Source organism: Ailuropoda melanoleuca, chromosome 15 (assembly GCF_002007445.2).
Source record: "Ailuropoda melanoleuca isolate Jingjing chromosome 15, ASM200744v2, whole genome shotgun sequence".
Taxonomy (NCBI): Eukaryota; Metazoa; Chordata; class Mammalia; order Carnivora; family Ursidae; genus Ailuropoda; species Ailuropoda melanoleuca.
Genome location: NC_048232.1, coordinates 43420335 through 43438102, shown reverse-complemented (window position 1 = coordinate 43438102; position 17768 = coordinate 43420335). Strand labels below are relative to the sequence as shown.

General features: G+C 39.1%; 1 protein-coding gene across 10 annotated transcripts in view; it reads left to right on the top strand.

Moving 5' to 3' along the window:
- MDM1 (Mdm1 nuclear protein) overlaps positions 1-12152 on the top strand; it is a 185650-nt gene extending 173498 nt beyond the window's left edge. For 8 of the 10 annotated variants that reach the window (XM_011223779.3, XM_034643850.1, XM_034643849.1 and 5 more), the window contains 6 exons: positions 594-902; positions 1674-1786; positions 1875-1984; positions 7697-7949; positions 9978-10037; positions 11311-12151. In XM_011223779.3, the coding sequence (XP_011222081.2) occupies positions 594-902; positions 1674-1786; positions 1875-1984; positions 7697-7949; positions 9978-10037; positions 11311-11423 (958 nt within the window). In that variant the 3' untranslated portion in view covers positions 11424-12151. Of the gene's footprint in view, positions 1-593; positions 903-1673; positions 1787-1874; positions 1985-7696; positions 7950-9977; positions 10038-11310 lie in introns of all 10 variants that reach the window. The other 2 variants (XR_004620748.1, XM_002918321.4) reach the window with 2 other exon arrangements.
- The last annotated feature ends 5616 nt before the right edge of the window (positions 12153-17768 follow it).

Here is a 17768-nt window from a genome sequence, read left to right as displayed (position 1 = left end):
CTTTATAAGAGAAACAGCACATTGATTGTTGTGATATATTAATAAAGTCATATAAGCCAAATTGAACTTTAAGTTCTAATTATGACATCTGATTTTTAAAATTCATCACAAAATCCATTCTTTAGGAATGACTGGAAAAGATTAATCTATCTAAAGTGTACAATTTGAATCAGTTTGCTTGATCCACAAGTACACTTGAGTTTATGCATAAACCCTAATTGAGTAAGTGAACAAGTTAGACCACATGGAGTCCTCGTTTATGTGCGTAAATGCCAGTCTAGGAGACACTCACGAGTGTTGTCAACAGTGGTACATGTGTGAAGGTAGGAGTAAGAGGTGATACATGTGTGAAGGTAGGAGTAAGAGGTGATACATGTATTTTATTTTAGAGTATTTTAATAGAAAATCCTAATTGTAACTTTAGTGTATTATACTGTCAAATGAACTCTTAATTAGAATTCTTTCTTCAGTATCTGGGCAAAGTAATATCTGTGGGAAACAGTTGTGAACACTGGAAGGGAATGACAGACTTGTTAAATTGAGTATAAACTAGAAACCTCAAACTCAAGTTTGAAACTATTTCTGTTATGCAGAGATCCTACAAGCCATAAGACTTTGCAGAAATGTCCTCCTACAACACTGGAAGAAAAAAGGCCTGTCTTGGAAGAGCAGCCCCAGAAAAATACCACAGAGAAATTGGGTTTGTCAGATGCTCCCACCACACCTGTTAGAAGGCGCCTGGCATGGGATGCAGAGAACCCGGATGAAGGCTTGCAGAAACAGCCGAGAGAGGAGGAGGAGGAAGAGGAGGAGAAAGCAGAAAAGGACAAGCAGGTTCATACGGGAGAGCTGGAGAAGTTGGAAGTACATGAAAAATCTAAGGCAGACAAGATGAAAGAAGGGTGAGGGTTTTAAGTTGATCAGTATATGGAAGCATTATGCACACGGTTAATATTTTTTGTTTTGTCACTAAGTACAGTGGCTTACACTCTTGGTTTTATGACTGATAAAGAACAGATGTTACTTTAATGTCACAAAGCAGGCATTTTTATATGATTTGTAATTTGATTGACTCAGGTATTTGAGTCACCAATAATTGGTAGTTGAACACTTGAACACTGGGGGGAGGAAGTCGTTAGGGTTATTTTCATGTATGTCCTGCTAATTATGATTTACCAGATTTGTAAATGTGTCTGGGAGAATGGCTTTCTTTGTGATTTGAGGAAAATAGCCGATATTCTTTAATATCAAATGTTTTACCAAAAAAAAGATAATGTTTTGTAGTATTAAAATAAGTGATTTCTGCAAATAGCTAATTCTTGTTGGTTTATATCTTAATTGCTTTGGGCAGTGGTTCTCTACCACTGATAATGATGCCTTTTGTTCATAATCCAAATCCCTTATCATTCTGTCATGAGTTTTGTGCCTAATAGGAAACTTAGGCCCTGATTTAATGGAAGGATTCTCTGCTCTATTGTTGGTGACTGGCAGTGATCTTCCCTCTTTTCCGATATTCAATCACTCTTAACTGCATGGGGATTTGTTGTTTTTTTCAGAAACAAAATGGCCTTATCTAATAAACTGTGTATTTTCTTATTGCACAGTAACGACAAAATATTTTTAATCCTATTTTCTGGAGGAAATGCTTCATAGTAGATTGTTTGGACTTGTAGGTCGGATTCTTCGTCTGTATCTTCTGGAAAAGGAGGCCGGCTTCCTACTCCAAAGCTGAGAGAACTTGGTGGAATCCAAAGGACTCATCACGATCTCACCACTCCAGCTGTTGGTAATGGCAGACGCTGTGGTTCTTATTTTACCTGCTTTTTCTGTATGAGAATTTAGTTTGAGACTTGTTGTCTTCTGCATTTTTCCAGGTGGTGCTGTTTTAGTGTCTCCATCTAAAGTGAGGCTTCCAGTCCCAGAGCAGAGGAAAAGAGTGTCTTCTCAGGATGGCTTAGAAACTGCAAAGAATGATTTTAGGAAGGTAAATATTTATATTTTTTGGGAAAAACATCTCTTTAGGAAGTGATTATTTTAGTCACATGTAACAAATGAATAATAGGTTCAGATTTTAGAAAGTTCTATGTGTCGTGTGGAGATGATGCTATTAACCTGCTTTCAGTAAAGGCAAGGCATTGAATTGTTTTTTCTGACAGTAACATTCTATTTCTGCTGATACACTTTTTTTTTTTTAAGATTTTATTTATTTGAGAGAGAGACAGGGAGAGCACAGTGAAAGAAGCAGGCAAAAATTCTGGCCCCGATTGAGCTTCTATTCTAGTAGAGAAGGGAGACAATAAACAGATAACTAGGTGCAATACACAGTATTTTAGACAGTGATGAGGACTAAGGAGAAATATAAAGCAGGGGAGGTAAATAGGAAGTAACCAGGGAAGTTCTCACTGAGAGGGTGGCATTTGAGCAGAATCTGAAGTGGGTGAGAGATTGACGCATATGCATACATAGGAAGGCATTCCGGGGGGAAAAAGAACAGCAAGTGCAAAGTCCCTGAGGTAATCAGGTACCCGATTCCTTGGGGACCAGCCAGAGAGCAAGAGAGGGAGAGTGTAGGCAATGAGTTTGGAAGCATAGTGGGGAACTAAACTGTATAGAGCCTTATAGGTCATAGCAAAGACTTTGAATTTTATTCTGAATGAAATGGGAAGCCTTTGGAGGGGCAGAGGAGTGATACAAATTGACTTAGGTTTTCCCATGGTTACTCTGGATGCTGTATTGGGAACAGACAGTAGGGATGTGAGAGCAGGGGCATGAAACTAGGGAGAAGTCAGTTACACTATCCAGGCAAGAGGTGATGGTGGTTTGGTTCATACTGGTAGGAGTGGAGGTCGTGCGATGAAGTCCGATTCTGGATGTGCATTGAAGGTGTAGCTGACCAGATTTGCTGATGGTTAAGATATGGCATGGGAGAAAGACAAGAATCAAGGACAACTCAAGGTTTTTGGCCTGTGCAGTAAGGACGGAGTTGCCACTTAACTGAGATGGGGAAGACCGTGTCAGGAAAAGGTTTGTCAGGGAAAGCGAAGAGTTCTATTTTGGACATATACGTTTGAGAAGCTTATCAGATGTGCAAGTAGACATGTCGAACAGGCAGTTGCCTTTCAAGTTTGGAGTGTGGGAGGAGAGGCTGGGCTGTAGATACAGATTTGAGTGTTTATCGTCTAGGTGACACAGGTGTGTGAGGTCTTGAGACTGGGGAAGATCATCAGGGGGAGTGGGTACAGATAGAGAAGGGTATGTGTGGACAGGTGTCAGCCCCAGTTTTCTGATACTGGGAAGTTGAGGTGTAACCAGCAAAGAGGCTGTTGAGAAATAGCCAGAGAGGTGGTGGGAAATAGGAGACCGTGGTATCTTGCAGGTGTCAAGGAGGAGGGAGTGTCAGGGGCACCTGGGTGGCTCAGTTGGTTGGGCGTCTGCCTTCGGCTCAGGTCATGATCCCGGGGTCCTGGGATCTAGCCCCACATCGGGCTCCCTGCTCGGTGGGGAGCCTGCTTCTCCCTCTCCTCCCTGCTAATGCTCACTCGCGCTATCTCTGTCTCTCTCTCTCAAATAAATAAATAAAATCTTTTTTAAGAAAAGGAGGGAGTGTCAGTGCTACTGATGGATCAGTAAGGTATGAGAACTGATGATGGTGACTTTGACAAAGGGCAGTTTTGGTGGTGGGGAGGGACAAAGCCGAAATGCAAGTGAGTTCAAGAGAAATGAGAGGAATCAGAGGCAGTCATCACAGACAATTGTTTTAAGAGTCTTTCCCGTGAAGGGGAGCAGAGTAACAGGTGGTAGTTGGGAGTGAGGTCAAGATGAAGGAAATAACAGCACATTTATATGTTGACAAGAACAGTTTGTTTGTTTTAAAGATTATTTATTTGAGAGAGTGACAAAGAGTGTGAGCATGGGGGAGGGGCAGAGGGAGACGGAGAAGCAGGCTCCCCCTTGATCAGGGAGCCCAACTTGGGGCTTGATCCCAGGATCCTGAGATCATGACCTGAGCCAAAGGCAAATGCTTAACTGAGTGAGCCACCCAGGCACCCCAACAAGAACACTTTTCAAGAGAGAAAGAGCTGATGCAGCCCCAGCCAGCCCCTTTGCACCTGTGCACTGAGTGCCGCACACCCCTCAAGATGTTGCATAGGATCTGGGGGAAGAGCGAATGGAAGGGTTGATTTTAGGCACTCTGACAGTTCCTTCATTGTTACAGAGGAGGCAGAATATGTGAGCATTGCTGATTAAATAGGGAGATGTGGTGGGGGGGGCCTTGGGAAAATCTCTTCGGATTGTTTTTTGGTGGTACATGCAGAAAGATGCTTGATGAAAATGAGACTGGGGAAGAAAAGGTTGGAGGTTTGAGTAAGGAAAAGGAGGCATGAAATGGTCTTTTCAGAGAGTGGGAGAGGGAGTGGGCCAGGGAACTGTGAGATAATGCAGGGCAACATACAGGGCTCATTTTTGGTTGGTGGTCACAAATTTGATGTAAGACCAGTCATGATGAGTTGTGTGTTTTCCTCCAGCCATGTTTGGGTGCAGAGGTGCAGGATAAGTAGAGAGTTGGATTTAACTGGGGTTCATGTTTTGTCAAGGAGTAAGAGGAAATGAGAAAGTGGGTCAGGGAGTTAAGGTATATGCCAGTAATTGACTGTGATGATTGGTCATGGAGGTTGAGTTAGTTAGGGCAGAAAAATAGGACTTGGGAAGGTAAGGCACAGTGCAGAGGTGACAGGATCAGTGGAAGGTCTTGGCAGACTTGTTGAAATTGGGGTACCCACGGGGATTAGTTTTAAAGATAGGAGGTGGTGGTCCAAAATTGGAAGTCTGGAAGCTTCTTGGAAGTCAAGGATGCTTCTTAGAAGAAATACTAATTGGGTTGAGATATTGAGGAAGAGGAAGAGTTGACGGGGTAAAAAGGGTGGAGGAGAGAAGCATAGCATGTGTCAGTATCCTGTGGTGAGAAAGAACATAGGGTTCTTTTTTTAATTAATTTATTTCAGAGAGAGACAGAGAGAGAGTGTGCAAGCGACTGTGGGGAGGGGCAGAGAAGAGGAAGAGAGAGAGTCTTAAGCAGACTCCACACTGAGTGGAGGAGCCTGATGTGGGGCTTGATCTCATGACCGTGAGATTATGACCTGAGTCAAAACCAGGAGTTGAATGCTTAGCAAATTGTATACCACCCAGGGGCCCCCATAGGGTTCTAAGAAACAAAGGCAAGTATAGTGTGTGGCAGGGAATAGGTCAAGATGAGTCTGGAAAAGATAGCAGTATGGAAAATTTTTGTCATTTTCTTGAGAGCAATGGGAAGCCATTGAAATATTTTAAAGACCTTTCTGGTTGCCATGGAAGGCAAGAGTAGACTGTGGTTACCCTTAGAAGGTCATTGGGGTATTCGAAGTAGGACATGTTGTAAGGAGGGTGGGCCTGGACAGAAGTGGATGAAACTGAAGAATTGTGTAAGGGGAACAAAATCAAGGCTTGGTGCTAGGGTTGCATCATGGGGGCGGTGAGAGACCACGAATGATTTTTAGGTTTCTGTCTTGCCCAACAGGATTGATGGGGATGCCATGTACTGAGTAAGAGAGTTCTGGACAGAAACCACCTTTGGAGGGGGACATCAGGAATTTCACTGTCATTCATTCAATTCGATATGTAATGTGCTCTTACTATGTGTCAGGCACCGTTCTAGGATCTGGGGATTCATTGGTAATCACGACAGAATCCCTGCCATCATGGAGCTTACCTTTTCATTTTGAGAAATAGATAATTTTTTAAAAAGATAATTTCAGCACAGATAAAATCACAAAGGACCTCTGAGGTGGGGGTGAGGTTACTTTACATTAGGCCATCAGGACAGGCACCTCTGAGGAGGTGACATTTTAGCTAAGAGCTGACTCATGAGGGGTGTGTCCAGGCAGAGAGTAGCAGCGAGCAGTAAGTACAAGTGTGCGGGCAGTGAGAGTTTTAAAGAGTAAGAAGACCAGTGTGACTGGGGCGAGGAGAGGGTAGGAAATGAGCTTTGGAGGGGGGGGTTGGGTAAGGAGGGGGGATGTCATTCTGAGACACTGGGAAGCTCTGGGAGAGTTTAAAGCTACACAGCAAACATGATCTGATTTACGTAATAAAATCACTCTGGCTATTCAGTGGAGAATGGGCTGTATGGGGGTGGGGATGGGGTGAGGCCAATGAGAAGGCTTTAGGCTCAAAAACAGATCACCAAGGCCATTAAATTAAACTTGGGAAGCCCATATGTTACAAATATTCTAGAGTTTCATTCAGGCCTTTTTAGCCATAGTGAAACCAATATGACAGATCTCAAATTCTGTGTATGGATGTAGAAAAAGAAAAAAAAATCAAACAGTTTTCCTAAGTGCTAATTATAATTATAAAAAGGGAAGCAAGAGAAAGATTTGTGATTTTATTTTAGATCTTGATTTAAAGAGAAATGTTTGTCAGAGAAGACCTCAGGCCTTCTCCACTTCAAAGCAGTAAGTTCTCTAATTGCAGAAAACAGTATCTAAGGTCAGAAAGCAGTGTTTTGAATATTGTGTCAATAAACCCAAAGTCAATGAGTAAAGGCCACATTTACAAGGAATAATTAGGGAAGTTTGGAACTGTGATTTTACTGGTTTGAATTCTCCTAATAAGTACAATTATACAAGGACTTTTAGGATAGTGATACGTTATCACTGTGGAAAACAGAAAATACTGACCAACTAAACAGAATAAATGCTGTCCTCCCTACTGTTCAGGGGCAGCCATTATTGAATGCTTGAGTTCTTTAGGTATATAGTGTATTTGTCTATTGTGCTGGAGATAAGGTTTCATAATCTATTTTTTTCTCACTTGGCAATGAATTGTGAACATATTTACATATCATTAAATATCACTTACAATTAAGTTTTAATAGTGACATGATATGCAACCTATAGTTGTACCAGCTGTTTATTCTTGAAAGCAATTTTTTAAAACCAGATGCCTATTGTTATTTCTTAATTTTTTTGTTTTGAAGAAATGCTGTAAAGAAATCATCCTTTACCTACTTTTTTGTTCATATTATCTCTTTTTGTGTAAATACTCTGCAAGTGTTATTGTGTGATAAAAGAACACAAAATTTTAAGGCTTTTGCTGTTTCACCAGCTCCCCAGAAAGATTGTGCTCCCAACAACACTCTAGGAGAGTGCCAATTTTTTTATATCCTTGTCAGCATTGGGTATTATAGTGTGACTTTTAAAAAAAATTTTTATCTTTTAATTTGCTAAGTGAAAAATTAGTATCTTGGCGCTTTTATTTTGAAATTATTTGATTACTAGTGAGATAGGATGTTTCTGCTGTTTGTAATTTGTCTATATAAATTGCTTATATATCATTTTTCCATTTTTAGTTTATATTTTACTACTTTAAAAGAAATATTTATGTAGCAATGATAATTCATTGTCAATGTATTTGTATATTTTCCTCAAATTTGTGATTTAAAAATTTTAATGTTTATATATTTTTATATAACTAGATATGTTTACCAGTTTTGGTTGTTAGGCTTATAAAATCTTCCCCACACAGAATTTACATAGATTTTCCCCATAATTTCTCCTACTGCTTTTATGGTTTTATTTTTTGTGTGTTTAAAGGTTTGTTTTTTTATATATATACACAGACACTTTTTTTTTTTTTTTTTTTTTTGGGGATCACTTAGAAAGAAAGTCGTGCTATATCCCTCCTGACTTCTCCAGCTGCTGGTATAAAAACAATCGATCCCCTGCCTTTGAGGGAAGATTCTGAAACCAATATCCCCAAATTTGCTGAGGTAACTCTTCCAGTTTCAAAAATTCCAGAATATCCAACAAACACACCTGGGCAGTCTCCTTCTCCTCCCTGTGCTGCTTCCTACTGGCATCCCTCTCGTCGGATTCAGGGCTCTCTGAGAGATCCAGAATTTCAGCATAATGGTAATTATTTTGGTTTTAATTTTTTGTCTTTTAAAATGAAAGTATGATGGGTACAAAGGCTTAAGTAAGTACTATATGTTAATCAATTATGTTACCTAGTATTTTAGTTAAGGTAACAGATTTCTTTAAATGGGGAAAGTCTCATCTCCTCTCTGGAACACCTAACTGTGCTATAACCCCAGTTCACTTTTGTATAATTGTGAGGTTGCTTGCTTTCTTTCTTTTTTTTTTTTTTTTAAGATTCTATTTATTTATTTATTTATTTGAGAGAGACAGAGTAAGAGCCATGGGGACCGGGTGGAGGGAGGGAAAGAAGCAGACTCCCTACTGAGCAGGAAGCCCAATGTGGGGCTCAGTTCCAGGACCCGAGATCATGACCTGAGCCAAAGGCAGCAGCTTCACCACCTGAGCCACCCAGGCACCCCAAGTGTGAGGCTTCTTTCAAGTTCTTTCCTATACACAGAGAGGCAACCCCCTAGATGCCAGTAGCACCCCTTTCCCAGGTGTGACATCTACAGATGTCTTCAGACATTGCTAAATGCTGCCTAGATAGAGAATTCAAGGCCATAAGTTATTTTTCTTTCATTTTATTAGGCCTTGCTGTGCTCTTTTCTAGCTTCCACTTTTACTGTTGAGAAGTCTTGTGTTCTCATTTTTTATCATTGTGTGTGGCTTCTTTTCCCCTGGCATCTTTGGAGACCTTCTCTTCGTACTCAGTGCTCTGAGCTTTTACCACAGGTCTCCGTTTTGCTAGTACTCAGTGGACTTTTTCAGCCGGGGAACTTGGTTCCTCACTTTCTCGAATTATTTAATCAGTAATTCCTTCCCCTCCATTTTTTGTTTCCTCCTCTCCTGGCACGCCTTGTTATTCTGATGTTGGACATGATCTTATTTTCTTATCTTACCTTTCCTATTTTCCATCTCTGTCTTTTTATTTTAATTTGAAAGGGTTACTCATTTTTATTTTTTACCTCTTCTTCTGAGTTAAAAAAATTTTTTTTGCTATGTTTTTAATTTCTAAGAATTTTTTAACCCTGTATGCTCCCCTGATACAGCATCTTGTCCTTATTTTATGGCTGTCATGTTCTATCTCTTTGAAGAGATAAATGATATATAGAATTCCCCTGTTTTGATGGTGGTACCCTTGCCCTCAGTTGAACCTGTGTCCTTCAATGAGAATCGCTCTGGTAAATCTTTGGAGATGGAACCTCCATGCCTTTTTTGGGAGGAAGGGCAGTGAGCCAACTGTGCAAATTTAAAGAAGGATTTGGCAGCCTGTTCTGTAAACCAGTTTCCTGGTTCAGTCTTACCTTCACTCCAACTTTCAAGGGTACTTAGTACTCCTAAACCTGAGCCAGGAGAGGGAACAAATTAGCTGCTTCTTGGTTTCCTTCCTCTGCTGGCTTAGGATTCAGCTTAGGTATGACAAGGACACACTCACTGCTTTTCTGTTTGCTTTCCATTTTCCAAAATTTTGTTGCTGTTTCATTGTCTTTCATTTTCTCTGTGCTATAGGTTTATGTCCTTCTTATAAATGTGTGTAGCCCACCTGCCATCTTTAAACAGAAGCCTACAGCATTTCTTGAGGCGCCTGGGTGGCGTAGTGGGTTAAACGCCCGACTCTTGGTCTCAGCTCAGGTTGTGATCTCAGGGTCATGGGATTGAGCTCCATGTCAGGCTTGCTTGCGCTTAGCACGGAGTCTGCATTAAGACTCTCTCGCCCTCTCCCTCTGCCTCTCCACCCCCACCCAATAAATAAATCTTTAAAAACAGAAGCCTACTGCATTTCTTTAAAGTTAGAATAGATCAATATTGTCACTGTAAAGAATTCTAGAAATTTTCTATTGTTTGTTTACATATTTGCTAAGCACATTATAAATTAGTGAATGGTCTGATAATAATAATTTCTATTAAAATATAAAATAATAAAATTTTTGACAGTCTACTTTCACTAAGATTCTCCTGTAAATAAGATATACTGTTAGGTGGCTTTGAAGGATAATTTTTCTGCCTTTTTTCTTTTTTCAGTGGGAAAAGCAAAGATGAACAATTTCCAGTTGCCTCAGCATGAAGTCTTTAATGATGAAGGTATTTCTGTAGTGAATTAACAAATGATCAAAGTGTGAGGTTTTATTATATGGTAGATCATAATAGTATTATGATCTCAACATTGGATTAGCACTGTATAATTTACCAAGCACTTCCACAGATATTATTTCATTAGATCTGTGAAACCCTGTGAGGGGGGTAAAATTATCCCCATTTACAAGTGAGTAAACTGGGACCCAAAATTTTGAAGAATTTTTTTTAGGGCAAACAGATGATAAGAGAGATTATGCCTAGCATCACACCTGAGGTCAGTACTCCCTCTGTTTTTCCATCCTGGCTAGCTGGGGGTTCAGGAATTTGGTCTAGCATATCTATTATTTTTTTCAAATGTCTATATATTGTCAATTTTCAGTTCTCAAAAAAATATGATTAGGGAAAATGGACTTTTTTCTTGTGTAGCAGTCATTCTGACAAATTCATTTGCTTCTAATAGTGGCAGGAGGAATTTTGAATTCCTGATGTGAACAATCAAAATTATTATTTTAATTCATCCTAAAATGTATGAAATTACTGAATTTATAAATTTTGGATTTGAAAGTAAATTTGAATTAATACTTTATGTATTATAAGTTCATATACATTGAAGATTTTCTCTCCTCTTAGCAAACTTGGGACTTTTTTCAGAATTCAATGAGCTAGAAATCAAGTTATTATGTTTTGAAATGCAAACATCTGGACACTTTGAATCCAGTTGTGTTTTCTTCTTAATGGAAGAACAGTGTTTACAAACAACCTTATAATAGATTTCCTTACTGAGAATGAGGAATTTCTCTAATAAGGATAGCATGTTGAAGTCAAACATTATTTCTACATTAAGTGAAATTATTCTGGAAATGTGATGTAAGCACTATGTTAAGGTATAGCATTTTGTTTTAAAAATGCTCAAAAAAGCTTTTTGCTTTTTAGAACAGCTGTGCTTTTTAAAGTAGGACAAGACAGTATGATGATGAATTATTTCCAAGTAATACTGAAATCACAGGCCATGTGTTTAGGTAAAATGACATTGTGGGATTTCAGGCAGGAAACAGAATGCTCATTTAGCATTAAAATGTTTGATTTCTAAGTATGGTAAACTTGGGAAATTATGGTGAACTATCCTGAAAATGTTAATATCTTATATTTTAATAATTTTTTTCTGACAGAGTCAATATTGACATTACCAAGCTTGATGCTTTTAATTTTCTGTTAATGTTATAAAACAGTATTTTTATTAGAGATGTTTTCTACATTAATTATAATTTTTTCATTGCAGATGAGGACAGATTATCTGAGATTTCTGCTCGCTCTGCAGCTTCTAGTCTCCGGGCTTTTCAAACTCTGGCACGAGCTCAGAAAAGGAAGGAGAATTTCTGGGGCAAAACATAATTAAATATGTATCTAGTGAGCTGCTTAACAATCTAGGAACAATTGGCATAATTTTTCTTTATTGCTTTACTATGTTGAGACTTTTAAGTGTTTGGATTTTTTTCCCCAACATTTCCTACTTAAAAAGAATTGGTTGACTTTTCAATAGCCAATTCAGTTTACTTGGAAAATTTTAACACAGGTTCATAAAAATTCAACTTAAAGAATTCTTTGACACCTATCCCAAAGTACAAAGATATAGATTTCTTCACATGTTGTAAGTTTTATATCAAGGATAGCTGGTAGAATTGTGAATTTTACCTATCCACAGAATATTCTAAAAAAGGAACAAAGTGAAGTAAAAATTAAGATCCAAGCGTGAAGTATATATTCCTTGAAGATTGGTGATGTGTATCTTTATGATTTGTAGATGTCATAAGATGAATTTGTTGTTCCTGTAACTTTTGCTGTAGCATTTCTTTTTATTTCAGTACCTTCTATACGTGGTTGCAGTGTTAAGAAAATTGTACTTTCAATTGAAAATATGAGCTGTATATATTTTTCTTATTTATGTAACAAAGTTTGCTGAGAGAATATGTATTTTTGATCTTTGTGTGTATTCTATTTGTATAAGGACTTTGGCTTACATTTGAATAATGTCTAAATTTTGAAAAATTATTTGTATAATGGAGAGTTAAAACTTTGTAGACATTTTGAAATAAAAATTGATCAAGTATTTCAGTTCTGTTTGTTTGAAGTGTTTCACGTTTTTGGCTTCTCCAGAAAGTTGCTACATGGAATAAATAATTATCTTTTAGAAACAGGTTAACTAAATGTTCTACTTCTTTTGCAGCTGTCCAAATTCAACAAAACTGGAGTCCACAATAATTTTGTATGAATATAGGGAAAATGCAGCACTTCCAAGGCAGATTTATTTTCAAAAATTTAACACATACTTTTTGACTATTCTTTTCTCATAGGACACATTCTGTTTTCTTACTCTTTACTTCATCTTGCAAATCATAAATTGATTTTCTGAAAAATATGAATTTCATAAATGTGATGTTTATAAGAATACACTGAAGATAAATACACAAAATAGTCATACCTGTTGGTTAGAAAACAAATGAAAAGTCTGTTTTAAAGCGCTTAATTTGGTTAAAAGTGCTTTTGCAAATCATTGATTCACAGTAAGGTTGTTAAAGATCTTATATTATGGGGTTATAAATAACTGGGCATACAAATATTTGCTTACATCTCACTGACATTAAAATAGTTTGTTGATAAAAGTTATTAAGGCACTAAAGTTGGGAATAAAAGTTAGAAATTAGTGTATAATTGCTGTTTAGAACACAAAATCATTTAGCTTTCATACACATGTACTGAGGCATATTATCTGTAAGATAAATTTGGAACTTACTGTGTCCCTAGAAGCTTAGAGGTATCATTGTCTTCTTTCTCAAAAGTTGGTTAGTTTAATTGGTTACCATAGAGTTTTCAATGACCACTGATCTACAGTAAAGAAAGGAATTATAGCTAGCTTGCAGGGAATTGTGTATAACAGTCTATGTTACCTAAGCTACAGACTGTAAAATATGGGTGCACCCGTTGGAGTAAGTCACACCACATGAACTTGCTCTATTGGATGTTCGATAGATTAGGGAATGGTTCTTATGAGGTTGAGGTTATCCCCAGTCTCTGGGTGACAATTTAGCTTTGTAGTATCCTGCTGACAGCCTCTTAAAAGCACTACTCAGTGGCCCTGGGGAGAGAAGAGTGTTGAGAGATTAGTATTCTGTACTGAAAGCAGCTCAAAGGACATGCATTTGAGTTTGTGGGTAAATAATTTCAGTTACACGAGAAATATGCCATGATACTTGCTGTAGTTTAGGCACTGGCATTGCTAATTTTTTTTTATAAAGATTTTTTATTTATTTGACAGAGATAGAGCCAGCCAGCGAGAAAGGGAACACAAGCAGGGGGAGTGGGAGAGGAAGAAGCAGGCTCATAGCAGAAGAGCCTGATGTGGGACTCGATCCCAGAACGCCGGGATCACGCCCTGAGCCGAAGGCAGACGCTTAACCGCTGTGGCACCCAGGCGCCCTGGCATTGTTAATTTTTAAATCAATTTTGTTAAAGCATAATTTCATGTACAACAAACTGCAATAAAAAAAATTACAGCTCAATGAGTTTGGAAAGAACATATACATCTGTGAAACCGCCCTACAAGATTTGTTATTACAGATCCATCATCCTAAGTTTCATTTCCCTCTGCAGTTCAGTCCTTCCCTCCACCCCTGATCCCAAGGCCATTGCTAATCTGCAGTCAGTATTGTTTGTAACAATTTTACATAAATGGAACCATCTTTTATATCGCTTTCACTCAGCGTGTTTTTGGAAGTCCTCTTTATTACGTTTTGGTGTTTATATTCCCTTTTGGTCCATTTACCCAGCGGTGGACTTTTGGATTGTTTGCAGTGTGGGACTGTAATGAATAAAGTTGCTATTAATATTTGCAGTTTTCGTGTGGATATAGACTTTCATTTCTCTGGGAAATAGGTAATTCAGTATTTATTCATCTTTAATATAACTTCTACTTTGAGTATGCATGCAAATCAGTAAACTGGTGGTTTGGTCTTTTTGTCAAAATTGGTATCTCACAAGCTAGACTGGGGAGCAAACAGAATCACAATGGAAAGTTTTTCCAAAATACACATATCTATGCTTCTGTTCTTTCACCCATCTTTGCTCCAGATGCTGAGATTCTCATGCGTCCCTGGTTGAGAACCCAGATAAAAATGCACACATATGCATATATGGTAGGCTTTGCGTGTGCTTTCTGGTATCACCTCTAGATCTCTTGGGATTTTGAACCTCGTATTAAGAACTCTTAAATGCTGATTTTAAGGGTTAGGGTAAAGAACATGATAAATATGCTTAGTACATGGTAGGAAATGTTACCATGAGATTTATGTATAAAGATCTTCATTTTACAGATGGGAAAATGCTGTTAGATTAAATGACCAGACCAAGATCTCATAGCTGGTAAATTAAATCTAGGCCTTCTTACTCAAAATCTACCTGTGCTGTCTATTCTAGAGAGTTTATGCTAAAATTTTGAGTCCTACTGTGATCACTTCTCTCTCTAGTTGATTTACTTGTTAGTTATTTTTTTAACTTTTGAAGTGTCTACCTTTCTAGTCGGGTAAAAGGTATATGGGCACTGAGTTACTGTACAAATGGATTCAACCAGAATGAAAGTGAGTCAATATTCAGAACAAGTTTGCACTTACATAGAGCATGGGTGTGGTTGGCTACCCAGGATGCTCAAGGATGGATTATTTCCCCTTTGTCGTAGTTGTTGACATCCAAAAGATAGTTATCCTGACTTCTGGAAGTTTACCAAAGGAACGAATAATCTAAAATGGAAACTGATCCTAGAATCATTTACATTTGGTTTTGGAATATGTTTTTGGTACTTTTACGTGAGGTGATATTAGTCATGTTAGCGTGCTCAGGGCCCAGTTTTTCTCAAACTGCCATCATCACTCACTTTCCCAAGATGAGTCAGCTGTGCAAAGGCTGCTCCAGGCAAAGGAACAGTGTCTGTCATTGGACTAGTTGGGGTTGTGTTCCGCCAGGCCTGGTCATGTGAGAAGACAGCCTGCCCCTCTAGCTTAACTCGAGGATTGAAAGCAAGCTGAGGGTATCCTGGTAATGTTGAACTTGCACTCTGATCTGACTGTATGGGTCTCTCTCCTAGGGTGAGTAGAGGCATGACGGGTCAGCCACTCTTCTTCCTCTCAGGTTGAGAGCCAAGCTTCCTATAACCCTATTTCATATTTCAATTCCTCCCCGGCCCTGGGAGGCCCACGAAGGACATCAGCCTCTCTCAAGCAGAGGGCAGCTCTCCCATAGTACTACCCCTGCTCAATGGCAGGTGAGAGGGAAAGAGTCGTCATCCAAAGATGGCCTTCACTTCTCTTCCAATCACTAGTCCCATCCATGGCTTCGTTATGCTCCAGACCCATAGCAGAACATGTCCTTGGAAATTGAGCGAGAGATGAGAACTGGTGGCAGTGAGGTGCCTTTGGAAGTCAGAGCATGAGGCCAAAGAGAGTGATGTTTGGGGGGTTTATAACGAATTTGAATCACATAATGGACAATCTAGATAATGTTGGGAAATTGTTCGGTTTTCCCCCATTATTCTACACCCACTAGTATGTGGGAGCTGGCTTCTGGGCCTATTGTTATATACTCAGAAATGTTGTGAGCAAGTGGTTAAATCTTCGGTAGTAGTTTGCAATTGGCCATGGTGGGAGGATTTACACCATAGAAATCAGCCAATGCTATAGATCAGGGCTTCCTCCCCACTTACCCACCAGAGGTGGTCTCCGATTTTCTTTTTATATCATTTGCCTGACAGAAAACAGTCCACTTCAGGAAGGAAAAGAGGCAGCCCAAGAGAAACTGCTGTAAACCATTCACATCTTCCTTAGTTTATAAAGACAAATAGCACATGATTTCAGCCATATGTGGAACTCAAGAAACAAAACAAACCAACAAAGAGAAAAAAAAGAGATAAACAAAAAACCCCCAGACTCTTGAATACAGAGAACAAACCCTGGTTGCCTGAGGGGAGGTTGGGGGGGTGGGGGTGGGTCCGGTGAAAGAGATAAAGGGAATCAAGCACACTTATCGGGATGAGCACTGCGAAGCATACAGAATTGTTAAATCATTATATTGTACACCTGAAACTAATGTGACACTGTATGTTAATTGTACTTCAATAAAATAAAAATACTTTGGTTTAGTTTCCTTTCTTGGCTGAAGTCCACCTAGAAAATAAAAAAAGCTGCAAATAGCAAATAATAGACTGTAGAGGGAGACTATCCATGATCCATCCATGGTACTACCCAGAAATGGGGCCCAGGAGTCTGTGTGTGTAATCTTCCAAGTGATTCTGATATTCAGGTAGTTTTGGAGGCACTGGCTTTGGGGTTATAGTAACCTACAGTCAAATTCCAACTCTACCTTGAGCAAGCTGGTTAAATTTCTTTGATTCTGTGAACCTCATCTGTAAGATTTAAGATTCCGTGGCTTAAGGTCTCTAAAGGTGTTTCATATCCCCTATTCAGATGCTCAAAACGTTCTATTGTGTGGAAGACAAACTTTCATTAAAATAATGGGGGTGGGGGGGTAGAGAGCATGTTTTAGAGAGGATAAGTTTAAATCTAGAAAGCAGGAGGCAATGTATCCTAAAATTGTGGCATCTGGGGGCCCCTGGGTGGCTCAGTCGGTTAAGTGTCTGCCTGCGGCTCAGCCATGATCTCGGGGTCCTGGGATCAAGCCCTGTATCAGGCTCCCGCTCAGCGGAAAGCCTGGGTCTCCCTCTCCCTCTGCTGCTCCCCCTGCTTGTGCTCGCTCTCCCCCCCCGCCCCCGTCAAATGAATAAATAAAATCTTAAAAAAAAAATTGTGGCATCTGGCATCAAAGCCCTATCTGTGATGACCTACATTCAGCTCACACAGACAAAGGCAGTTTGGGGCAGGGGTGGTGAAATGATTTGTCTGTTTCCGTTATGTGGTAAAGCAAAAAAGACTGACTACAGTCTTGTGACTCAGCAACTCCAGAAGGTGGAATCAATTACCTGAGAGATGCAAACCGTACCAGTGTAACCATGAATTGGAGATGTTATCAGGAGTCAGGCAGTGCGGAGGTAAAGGACCCGCCATAATTACTGATGAAAGGAAAGATAGGCAAGGTTGGTCTCTGAATGAATATACCCAACCAATATCAAAGATTTCCTATGTTTGCTACAAGTTATTTTTTATTTAAACACTGATGATATAAAACTCAAAGTTTTGTAATTTCAGGAAGAAAACATAAACTAACCTAAATGCCACACATTCTGGGAAAAGGTAAGAGCTTTACACTTATAAATTCAATTACAGTCAGTTCGGGCATGTCACTCAGGAAGATTTTGCCCACAATGAGTACCTCAGCATTTGATGTTCCTGTTAAAAAATTAGTCAGGTCAAAACAGTTAAAGTTCTGGACAAACCAAAGAAAATTGAAAATCATTCTGTACGACAACGCTAACTCTTTGGTTCCATAAAGAACCAATAACATTATAAGGTATGACTTGTAATTTTGTGAAGATGAAACAGCTAAAGAAGATGTGGTTCATACATACAAGGGAATATTCCTCAGCCATCAGAAAGGATGAATACCCACCATTTACATCCATGTGGTTGGAACCGGAGGGCATTATGCTAAGTGAGATAAGTCAATCAGAGAAACACAATTATCATACGGTTTCACTCATACCTGGAACATAAGGAATAGTGCAGAGGACAATAGGGG